The sequence below is a fragment of the Austrofundulus limnaeus genome, unplaced genomic scaffold, assembly GCF_001266775.1.
Source record: "Austrofundulus limnaeus strain Quisiro unplaced genomic scaffold, Austrofundulus_limnaeus-1.0 Scaffold123, whole genome shotgun sequence".
Classification (NCBI taxonomy): Eukaryota; Metazoa; Chordata; class Actinopteri; order Cyprinodontiformes; family Rivulidae; genus Austrofundulus; species Austrofundulus limnaeus.
Window position 1 is genome coordinate 225246 of NW_013952525.1, and position 12342 is coordinate 237587.

The window sequence follows — 12342 nt, forward strand, 5'->3', positions numbered from 1 at the left end:
TCTTGGAGGAGAGACGAAACGTTTCATTAGAGAAGAACTCGTCCAGAAGACCTATACAATTTTTTCTTTTTGTACCAAGAGTTGCTTGTCTGCACTTTGGGTCATAAAAAAATCACCATTAACCATGACGAGTGCATCACACAAATTTCAACATTAACATTTTTTTATATTTATATTTCATTATTGCCTTTAAAATTTTTTGAGGGAGGTGGGGTTGTGCACTGGCACAGCCTAAGGTTTTATCCTTAATAGCCCCCCACCACCACATTAATTATACTTAAAGTAGTTTTAAACCAGTACTTTTACTTGAGGAAAATGTTACTTCTGAAAAGTCTTTTTAAACCCTTACTATGGTATCTATACTTTTAATACAGTGATGAATGTGAAGACTTTGACACATCTGAACTTGCTTAAATCTTTTTCTGTTTCGCTTTGCTTCATTCTGTGCATCGGGGCCATTGATGCAGCGTTTTTCAATCCTGGTCCTCAAGACACACTGTCCTTCATGTTTTAGTTGTTTCCCTGTTTCAACACAGCTGATTTCACTTTATAAGTGGTTAACAGGCTTTTGTTGAAACGGCAATCTAAACTAGACATGGGTTTTTACGATGTTAAAACAAGTGTGCATTGCCATGTAGCATGTCATTGCTGCATGGCTTTGCCTGCAGCATTGGACTTGCAGAATGAACTTTGACCAAGTTCAAATGTGTTTTCTATACCAGCTTGTGCCTGTCACGTCATCAGGTGTTTGTAATTAAGGTAATTGTGTGACAATACGAAGTTTGCAGAGATTTTTGTTAAAGTAGCAGTAGCTGGATTTGAACCCTGATCTCCCACATGAAAGCCCACAGTGCTCATCATGAGACTATAGGAGATGTAGCAGAGGACAATCCCAGGGATTGGATTGTATGTATACAGAAAAAGTTTACCTTGCCAATGCAATTATTGACACTTAAGTGCAATGTATTACAGCAATAGGACAACATAAAGACAGTATTACAGTAAAACATCAAAATACAATCATATTAATATTGTAATCACTAAACTACTGAGTTTAAATATTATAAAACTATGGTGCATCATCAACTGTGGCGTATCATATTGTGTAGAGGAAGCAGGGGGCAGTATTGGACCAATACAAGGCTCCATTGACTGCCATTATAATTTATTAAACATTAATATTTGAAAAACTAAGGTTTACAGGCACTAAAAGGCATAGCCATCATTTGGCACAGGGGCTTTACAGATATAAATTGCAATGGCAGCTGTAGGACAAAGTATGCAGGAGGAGAAGCATGGCAAAGTTGAGATGACTTGGATGGGAAACGAATCACAATAGTGTACATTGCATTGGCAATGCACACTGATAAGGTGTGTTAAAGCAGGAAAAATCTGCAAGGCACACTGCCTTGAGGACCAGGATTCGCCCTCCTCCAGGCCGGTAGGTGGCAGTCTCCAGCCGGGGCGGTATGCGGTACGCCGCCGGCCCGATAGGGGACGGTGTAAGGCCGGGGCTGGCCACCGCCTTTAGCTCACTTTAAACCAAACTCAAAAGAAGTCGGAGTCAGGAAAGAAACAGGAAGAAGACGACGCAACACAATGACTTCGACTAGGAGACTAGGCAAGGTAAATACGAATAAATATAAAGTAACATTTCTGTAACGCTTTCAGGGAGTGTAGACAACTCGTTTCGTCTCAAAGTGTCGAGCTACGAGCCGCGGAGCTGAAGAAATCGACCGGGTTTGTTTGTCGCTCGTGTTGCCGGACGAAATGAAAGGAGAACCACGTCCGACCGACGGTGACACGAAATGGGGTTGATGGGTTTAAAAAAAGGCCCGGTGGCCCTGAGGCAGGGCTCTCACATTACGTATCGGTGTTTGACGGAGTGATGTGGGCGAAGTGGAGCCGCTAGTATGTCCGTGTGAAGACACCCAGCTGTGGAGAAAACATGGAGACCGACCGTGGAGCCGTGACGTCACAGCTCAGCTGAGCCGTCAAACGAATGATCGGCAGCTGCCAGGCTGAGCTGATCAATCACAGAATAAAATCACCTCCAGGCTTTTCCAGCACAAACTACACCAGTTAACAGATTAATGCCTCTGTAATCTGAACCAACCTGACTGATTAGTGAGGCAGGGATTTAAATAAACTTCTTGTGTCATCAAAAATGCGAGGATTTCTTAACAAAAAACGACACATCGCTGTGTTTATATTGTTTTTAAGCCACTGGAAAGTAAACCACACAATTTAATGTGTTGACTGACGTATTAAAACAAAAATGAAACTATGCCATGTGGCGTTAGGTGAAATGAAAAGTCTGATCTTTCAGTAAAAATAATGTTTAAATACACAAATATATAATAATTATTATAGTATGTAATGAATACGTCAGTGTTATTTAAGTATTATGTTAAATGTTATGCAGTGTTGTATAAAGTACCTCAAAGTGATACTTGAGTAAAAGTACAATACTTTGGTAAAAGTTGGTCTTCTCCAAAAAAATTACTTGAGTAAAAGTCTTAAAGTATCTGATATTTTTTGTACTTAAGTATCAAAAGTAAATTTCTGACACAAAATCTACTTAAGTATTAAAAGTAAAAGTACTGAGTAAAACTGAGCCATTAGATTTTTCAAAATGACATTTATTGGGAGGTGACTTCTCCAAAACATATTTTTTCTAACAGCGTGCAGCTGTGATGGTTTGTGTACAAGCTAATAGGGTGTCAGAATGGTATATATTTATACTTCTCATCCAACCACAATTAAATTCACTCTATCCAGGAGACATTTTATCAGGATAGTATTTTTTTAAGTAATAATAACTCTGAATAAATTAGGAGTAATGACTTTCTACTTCTTACCTTTTTAAAAAATGTAGTGAGTAGAAAGTACAGATAATTGTGTAAAAATGTAATGAGTAAAAGTAAAAAGTATGCTGAAGAATAATTACTCAAGTAAAGTACAGATAACCAAAATTTCTACTTAAGTACAGTAACAAAGTATTTGTACTTGGTTACTTTACAACTCTGATGTTATGAAGTACTGCATGATTAGGGCAGTTTATTTTTATTGGACTTGCATCCATTAATTTGACTCATAAGGAAGATTAAAAAACAAACGAGGACTCTGTGAATGAACGTCTACAGCCCGCTGCCCCGCCTGCTGAAGGTTTAAACACTAATCTTGCTTGATCTGTTGCCTCTCAGCTACTTCATCACCAACATTTAGCTGTCTGTGAAAATGACAAATAACTTGTTGTCTAATGTCAGTTAGTCTCGGCAGCCATCTTAAATCAGGTTGACTCCAGTAATGTAATTTAATGATCATCTGAGAGTTTTGTTGAAATCTGTGCAGTGCTTCAGGAGAGATTTAGCTAATGTCAAGTTACATGATCCTCCTTTTTTCTTGACAGCATGCAATAATATACACATATTTATATGGCTTTTTAAAACACTAAAAAAGACTAACGTGGAAAAATAATTTAGGAAAAGCTGGCAGGAATTCTGTTTTTAGTTTTCATTTTGTTGACATCAGAACTGACCTAACATGTTTACCTTAAATCAGGAGTCTGATCAGATGTTTTACTTTCTGTTTCCAGTAAAACCAGGAGGCCACAAGGACCAAAAGGTTGTGGACTTTTGTTGGAGGAAAATTAATGAAGTTGTTTTAGAGAGTTGAAATGTTTTTGTTGATCAGTGATGAGCGGACTTTGTTCTTCAGTAAATTCTTCTCCTGTTTGTGTGACGACGTCTCATTGTTTCACTTTCATTTTATCTGAATGTTACTAGTCTGCCTGCAGGAATTCCCCCGTTTTGCAAATTTCCCCAAACGTTTTTACAGCTCAGGTAAATACTTTAAATTACAACAGACTGCAGGAAACGCACATAAGCTGTGGGTAATGGTATCCCAGGATCCTTTGCACTCTCATCAATTTTTACAGAAAAAAAGAAAAAAGCTGAGTTTGGTACAATACACATTTTGAGCAGACCATTGTACAATAAACATGAATAGAGAAAGCAGTAAAATTAAACAAAACACAATATATTAAAATCCTAAAAAGAAAGTTTCACAATAGTATAAAGCCATTGTTTTGATACTGGAGCTAAACTCAAATTATTATTGTCTTTTGCGTAGTGTAGTATTTTTAATTGAATGTTATACCTCCTGTGAAAAGATGTGAATACATGTTCCAACACATTTTAAGTTGTAGACATTTATAGGTGATGTGATTATAAAGTGTAACACTATGGTAACAGTATAGTGTGTGGTCACACAAACATACACTCAAAAAATGAAATGTTGGATTTACTTAACCATGTTATGTTACCTGGTTCCACTTAACTGAGTTGAGTAAATTCAAAGCAACATACTCATGTTCTTTGGTTAAAAAACTGGTATATTGCTTTGAATTTACTCAACTCAGTTAAGTGGAACCAGGTCACATAACATGGTTAAGTAAATCCAACATTTCATTTTTTACAGTGTACGTCATCCATCCCATTAAACAGCCGTTAGGTCCAGCCTACCAGGACTGAGAAGGGTGTGGCCTTCATGGGGCTGCATCCTTCAAAGGACCTGTCCTTCTCGGTCTACATGGGCTGGGTCCTTTTGTTGACCTCAAAGACCGGAAGAAAGTGGCTGTGAATTTGGACGATCTAGTCTCCAGCTTTATTCCTGCCCCCATCTCAGCGATGGACCTAAAAAGAAGCAATAACGATAGAAATTAGCAAAATATTAATATTATAAATTAACAAAATAAGCTTAGAATCACATGAACTATGGGACCCACCAAACGATCTCGTTTGCAATGATTTCTGATGAATAAATATTTAAAAAACATGTTATGCAAATGACAACAGCCTAACAACACAACTGCTATAAACGTTCACTTTTTATTTAAAACTGTACTCCTGTATCTTGCTTCATCTGCCATTACAAGCAAAAAAATTTCCTGGCCAGTAGGGTTGGGCATAATCGTATCGTGTGCAATTAATCGTCAGAAAAACATTAATCGATTATTTTTTGGCATTTGACAATTAATACGATTAATGCCACCAGGCAGATTGACTGGATATTTCCCCGGTCAGTCTGCTCGGTGCTCCTCTCCGCTTCAATACGACGAACACTTAAAAAAAAAAATTCTGCAATTTTTTTATCTATCAACACAATTTCAAATTTGATGAATAGCCCGAAGTCTGTAATTTTGACAATTTGGAACAGATTTTTATGAAGAGCAAATATTTCTCACTAAATTGGTCATGTGACTAGGACATAAGGATGTCCAGGGACTCCAGGGGATTAATCGTCAAATTAATCGTTATTGGCTAAATACCACAATTAATCGTGATTAATTTTATTGCCAATATCGCCCAGCCCTACTGGCCACCCTGCAATGCATCTTGGGAGAGGGTGGGCTGTGAATAATACGTTGTACCTGACCCTGAAATCGAGGAAGATGAGGATGTATTTGTGGGCTTCAATTGGAGGAGCCTTCAAAATTTGGACAACCCTCTATGTATCCTTGTGACGTAATCTGCCTTTGAAGGATGCAGCCCATGAGCTTGGACACAGCAGTATTGATCCCATCATGCTAATGGCTTGTTAGCCTCTTAGCCACTTTAACTTCCAGGCGGATTGTATTTATAGCGACAGAGCAGGTTGGAAGATGATCATTTGATGTTATTGCTTGATTTTATTTTTTGAACATCTTACAGGCTCTGACATGACAAATAAAATTTAAACACTTTTTGAAAAAATCTGATTGCTCTGTGTACCTGCAAAATGACGAAAAACCAGTGTAAATTATGGACGATACAAAACAACTTCAAATGTATGTTAATGGAAGTGACATCATTTCAACATTTTATTATGTAAATATTAAAAAGATGTAAAATCAAGATGTGAAACTAAAAGACTTTAGATCATTTCTGTTGATTAGAACCATCAAACAAATTTTCTGAAAGTATACTTTCAGACAGATAAAAGTGTATCTGTCGGCAGGATTCACATGGAAATGTTTTGTTGCAGGAGCTGGAGGATATCCGCAGATCTGGAATGGAGCATTTCCGCAACATTCAAGTGGATGAATCAAACCTTTTGAACTGGCAAGGACTCATCGTTCCTGTGAGTCCTGAGCCTTCTGGTCTGAACTGGTTTTAGCCCTCTGGGATGGTTGGTTGGTAGGATTGTGGGAAGTTTGTTTCATGAAGCTCTTTGGGTTTCACTTTTTTAAAAAATATACTCTTTATTTTGTCTTGTCAACACAAAAGATGAGCAGGGATGGAACAAACAACAATAGAAACAAGATTTTAAAGTTATAGGCTTAAAGTTATGACCTTTTTTGGTCATACCTTTTTGTAATCAGGCCAAGGTATAAAACTTGTGGATCCCTAGGAACCTTACACTGAAGAACAACCTCTGACTAAAACTGTTTTAATTTGTCACATGACTGAAAGACATGCAGGTGGTTGTGATTAATGTGGTCACATTCTCTCCAACATAGTTTCACTTTTACTTCAGAGGTAATAAAACTATAAATAGTATTGTAATAGCAGTAGGTAGGTTTAGATGGTGATAAATGGGGAAAGCAAAGAGTGTTGACTTTGAATATGTTTGTGAGAAGCAGAGTCCCACAATTGTGCGCGAGTCATAAAGTTCAATATTTTTTCCTCTGCCGCAGTTCACTGCTCTTCTCTGTAAATCACCTTCAGTGTGCACACTGCCATTATAACCCATTAAATGTAACAAAAAGCAGTAAAGTTGGGCCCAGTGCTCAGTGTGCCCCCTACGCCCCTCTGAAGTGTGGATTCAGTCGAAGTGCACATGAGTGTTTGAGTGCGCAGGCTACAAGAGTGCAAAACACTTGAGAACTGGGACAGTACGGATTACGTCATCAAACACCGGTAGCTACCAGTCGCTGTAAGGCCAAATTTCATATACATAAAAGCAAATGTTTAAAGAAAGAAACTAATTTTATCTCCTTCATGATTAAGTTTACACAATATAAGTAATCTATTCACTTCTCTACTAATCAGAAGGCAAAAAAAATTGCAATGTCTTGTTCTCTTTTTTGGGATTCCTGATTTAACTTTGTCGTGATTGGTTCTTTTTTGTGGTGTAATCATTTTATTTAATGTTTATTATTATTATTATTATTATATTATTATTATTATTATTATTATTATAAATATATTTATACATTTCCCCCTCTTTTTTCNTTTTTCATTTATAGTTCTTCATTCCTCCTGGCAGCATTGTTATTTTTCGTACCATATTCGAATGTTCAATAAAGGTTTATTAAAAAAACCAGTCACTGTTTTGGCAGCAATGAATTGTGGGTAATACACTTCACAGAAGTCCGTAAAAACGCAGACTTCGCGTAAGGGCGGAAATAATACCCAAAATGGGCGGGGCGAAGGGTTGATGTGGAGAATGTGGGACACATTACACACTCAAACCCTTCAACGTGAACATTGAAGTGCACAAGAGCGGAACGAGGGTGGGAGTGTGGGTATTGGGACAGGGTCTTTGTGTCCTCCAGCAGGGGCAAAGAGCAGCAGATAATCAGGGACAGCTGTTCAACTTGCTGCCATCAGGGAAAAGATTCAGGAACTTTAAATGTAGAACAAACAGGTTTTACTTTGTGGGCCATTACAATCCTGAACGCTGCAAAATAACAAATCAACATAATGGTTATTCATTTCATTTGTGTAATCTATTTATCTTCTGTGTGCAATAACCCCCTTTGAATGTTACTTCAAAGGTTTTGTTCAACTTCTTACTTTTATTAACATTAGTACTTTTATTGTGTGAATGGTACGTTTGGAGGAGGGGACATGTTTTTATTGTACACACCTTACTTGAGCTGGACTCTGGTTGTGTTTTCATGAAACAGTGACAATAAAGGCGTTGTGATTCTAACGTTGGTGTCAGATCTCTGACAAACTTTGCACTCCGTCTTTCTTCAGGACCGTCCACCATATGACAAAGGAGCCTTTCGGATTGAGATAGCCTTCCCTGCAGAGTACCCCTTCAAGCCCCCCAAGATCACCTTCAAGACAAAGATCTACCACCCCAACATCGATGAGAAGGGCCAGGTGTGCCTGCCCATCATCAGTGTGGAGAACTGGAAGCCAGCCACTAGAACCATCCAAGGTGAGTGAGCTGGAGCTGCTGCAGGTGAAGCTGGTTAAGCAGTGAAGTAAGTTAACTCCTAGTTTTCTCTCCTCTCCTGCAGTGATACAGTGTCTCATTTCTCTGGTACACACCCCTCAGCCGGAGCACCCACTCAGGGCAGACCTGGCAGAAGAATACACCAAAGACCATGTAAAATTCCTGAAGAACGCTGAGGAGTTCACAAAGAAACACAGTGAAAAGAGACCCATAGACTGATGATACGTTCGACCGTCAGCAACCTGTTTCCTGATTCTACAGAGCCCAACTCTTAGCCCCGTGTTTCACAGAGATGCCCTGTTCTTGTGTACCTGCAACGTTTAGCACTCATCAACCAATCTATAATAGAGGTTTCTGTTTCTGTTTCACTTTGCCAAAAGAAAAATGAAAAACAAGCAGGACTTTTTGGTGAGTGTGCAGGTTCTGGCCTCTAGGTGTCACCTTTTGGTTGTTTTTCCACTTCTTTCTACTGATTTCTTTTTAGGAAAAATAAGAAAATTATCAGAGGTGGCATTCTGCAAAATAAAGTGCTTTTCGGCTTAACTAAATGTTGAATGTTATCTCAGTTTAATCATTAGCCTCTGCTGTCCTGTTTACAGATTTTTAAGCTTTGTTTTAATAGTTAATAGCAGCTGATGCGGTTTATCTTTTTTCTTTTTCTCATGTTGCACCAGAATCTGTGAAATCACTTGTTTCAGTACAGTTTTTCTGATAAATCCACATGTAAAACAGAAGTTATTGAAAATGCAACCAGGGTTTTTTTAAACCCATTAGTTTCTGGTTTGAGAAAACATTTCTAAATAAAAATGTTCCACCTCAGTTTGCCTCGTAAGTGAAAACTGTCAGAGCAGAGCTGTAAAGTCGGTCATAGAAAAACATATTTGTCTTTGGTTTGGGGGTTTATTTAAAATCAGTTTTCAGTTGAAACTAAATGTTTACAAACATTAAAGACTGAACCATTTTTCCTCACTGACATTAAATCAGACTAATTTTTTCCTGTTAGGACTCATTTTTTTATTAAATGGCTGAATATGAAGATATATATATATATATATATATATATAAATTTTACAAAACTTATTCAAAGTCACAAGTTTGTGCCCATTTTTTATTATTGCCCTCAATATGATTTGGGTCACGTTTCTGGTTTCCTTGTAGAAACTTTTAAAAAATAGCTGGGATTTTGCTTCAGTCCTCCTGAAAGAAGTTTTGGAGTTTTTCTGAGGTCTGTGGACTGCATTGGTCAAACCTTTCTCCATCCACTCCATCCTGCCTGAAGTCATATCTTTAACTCAAATGTTGTCAACTAATTATTCAAAAACTCCCAAAGCCATGATGACACCATTATCATCTGGGCATTTAAAAACTGGTTTAAGCCAAAGTAATCAGTTTATGTCTATGTGACTTTGAGAAAAGTAAAAAAATCTCTTTCTTCAAATATTTACTGTTATTTACAAATTGAAAAAAAAGAAGGAATCCCCACTGACTGAAATTGTGTAAGTTTTGATGTGATTTCCTGTTTGTAAAAATATGGTGTATGTAAATATGTGGCTTCAACTGTAGTACTGCAGAAGTAGTAAAAGCACTTCTGATTTATAAATAAAATATGGTTGTTTTGTGCAGGTATCCAATAAATGGCTGAACTGTAAATTAGGTTAAAAGTAGATTATGGAGATTTAATGCTATTTTAATCGTTATGGACCAATTTTATTGTTAAATTGTAAAAAAAAACTTTATTTTTCCCTGCAGCCTGAGCTCATGCTGACTCATTTTGCATCTACATTTATAGCATTGATCTGACAACTTTCATGTAATTGAATAAAAGTAAAGAAAAAATAACAGGGGTCCTAAACAGGACCCTTGCGGAACACCTGTTTTTAGTTTTGCAAGGTTGTATCTCACTAACTCTGATTTTAACTTTGAACAGAATCAATATACTTTATATTCATAAAAGTGGAAAAAACATCTAATTGTTAGATAACAGTCTTTTGTCTGTATACAAAGTAAGAACAGTTTGAGAACAAATGTTTTGAAATAGTTTATTAAAGACAGGGTTACATTTAACTTGAGGTAGAATTTTCTGCAGGTCATGTCTGAGATCTTTTCACCCTGAAGATTTGTAACTTTTGAGAGAAGCAGCAGCTTCCTGTGTGGTGATGCTGAGGCGTCGCTCTGCGTTCAGACAGGTTCAGTCTGGGAACAGCTGAAGATGGCTGTCAGGCGTTTCACTCTCACTTCTTGAACTGAACAAGGGGAGCAGGAACCTTGATATCTTGACCCTTCTCTAACTTCTTCTCACACTCAATCAGGTAGTTGACCCCATCGACCACCAGCTGGACCAGCTCCACCTGAACAGAAACATCAGTACAAAGATGGTAAATGGACTGTAATTATACAGCACCTTTCTATCCAACCAAGATACTCAAAAAGCTTCACACTACAGTCTGTGTCCTCATTTATCCATTCACACAGCACTCCATTAGGTCTCTACAAAGCTAATCTGCATAGATCATTGGCTAATCAGTGTTTAAATCCCATTCACACTGATGGGACACACATCAGGGCCGGTAGGGGTTCATTGTCTTGCTCAAAGACACTTTGAACTGGGACTGAATAGCAGGGAATCAAACCGTCAACTCAGATAGGTTGTTTGATCTGCCAAGTGTAAAGTCCTACTTAAAAAAGGTCCACTTATTGTTATTTACCTCACTGTTCTTACATTTTACAAAATTTTTACTAAATGTCAAATTTAAATGTTCTGTCTACGTAATAAATCCTAAATCTAAATTTGAAAATCTAAATGTAAAAGTTAAATCTGAATGTCGTGGCTAAATGTTGAAGTTTATATTTAAGTATTTTAGAATGGAACGCAGGTTTTGCTGTTGATGCCAGGATTTTTGTTATGACATCATCATCCTGTGACAAAAGCAAACGCTAACACTGCTAACACTGCTAACGTTTCAATATAAGACGTCTGATCTGCACTTCAAACTGCCCTATCACAGCTAACATCCGTATTGTTTTCAATGAACACATTTTGACTTTAAAATTTATACCATCTTCAGCAGCGTTAACAGTCTTATCATTTGCTTTTGTTGCAGGATGATGATGTCACAACAAAAGCCAACAACAAAGGCTGTGTTCCTTTCTAAATCTCTTAAAAGCAAACTTTATCATTTAGCTGCAGCTAAAATGTAATTTTTACATCTACATTTACACATTTGAATTTAGCATGTAATATTTACAAATAACATTTAGCTAAGTTTAGCTAAATGTAATTAGTGAGCTAAATAAAAACTAAATGTTGGCGGAAAATTTTTAGCTAGGACTTTACACTCAGAAATTGAGCTGGATAATGTGACAGATTTTCACATTGTATTTTACACTTGGTGCCTTCTTAGGTGGAGTCTCACCTCAGATTTACCCAGACGGTCCAGGTTTGAAATATCAAAGGTGTCTCCAGTGGCAGCCGTGTCCACTCCACCTGTGCCTCGCTTCTGCAGCCGCAGGTTGTCCAGGATTTTAGAGAAACGTGGGTCCTGCCAAGGCAAAATGTGACACGCTGCAGTTAGAAAATATCCCCAGTAAAACTAAGAAACGCTGAGGGTTTCTTGAAGGACCGCACAATGTCTGCTGTCTGTCATGGAAAGGTTTTAATCAAAGTTCATAAAAGGCAGAGTTAAAACCACTTTAGTCAAACCTTAAAATGATTTCACACCATCAGATTATGTGTTGGAACAACTCTCAGCTACAGCCCAACTGTAGATTATTTCTTTAACAATTCATAAAGTGAGGGTAAATTAATTTTCATTTCAATGAAGGACTCTTCCAAAGGAATCTAATCTAATCTAAAAAACTGACAGAATTATTGTTGAATGTGGGTTTGCTGAGGTGGCCGTCTTAAATCAGATTGACTCCAATCTAAAGACTGATGTGATGGGTTGGTAACATGACAGAAAAAGACTTATCGCCCACCTTTGCTTTCCAGTGTGTAAAATAATAAACAGGCATTGCTTTCTTTAAACAACATATTCTATTAAGAAATTTGACATGAGAAATGGAATATCACCAAGTTCAACATAAGGAAAATCTTTTTTTGGATGGACCCTGGAACCAGAATGCTTAATATAAAAATATTGTAGGCTGTTTAGTTTTTATACATGTTAAAAC

The 12342-nt window shown here is 37.3% G+C and overlaps 2 protein-coding genes across 2 annotated transcripts in view; one reads left to right on the forward strand and one right to left on the reverse strand.

The window, feature by feature from the left end:
* Positions 1-1524: 1524 nt before the first annotated feature.
* LOC106522194 (ubiquitin-conjugating enzyme E2 L3) lies at positions 1525-9142 on the forward strand. The gene is made up of 4 exons (XM_014015099.1): positions 1525-1626; positions 6028-6123; positions 7968-8154; positions 8237-9142. The coding sequence occupies exons 1-4, from the start codon at positions 1600-1602 to the stop codon at positions 8389-8391; spliced, it is 465 nt and encodes a 154-aa protein (XP_013870553.1). The 5' UTR covers positions 1525-1599; the 3' UTR covers positions 8392-9142.
* Positions 9143-10197: 1055 nt separating this feature from the next.
* ckmt2a (creatine kinase, mitochondrial 2a (sarcomeric)) overlaps positions 10198-12342 on the reverse strand; it is an 8963-nt gene continuing 6818 nt past the window's right edge. Inside the window, exons 8-9 of the mRNA XM_014015101.1 lie at positions 11586-11711; positions 10198-10520 (exon numbers count right to left, since the gene is read on the reverse strand). Coding sequence (XP_013870555.1) covers positions 10404-10520; positions 11586-11711 — 243 coding nt within the window. The 3' untranslated portion in view covers positions 10198-10403. The remainder of the gene's footprint in view (positions 10521-11585; positions 11712-12342) is intronic.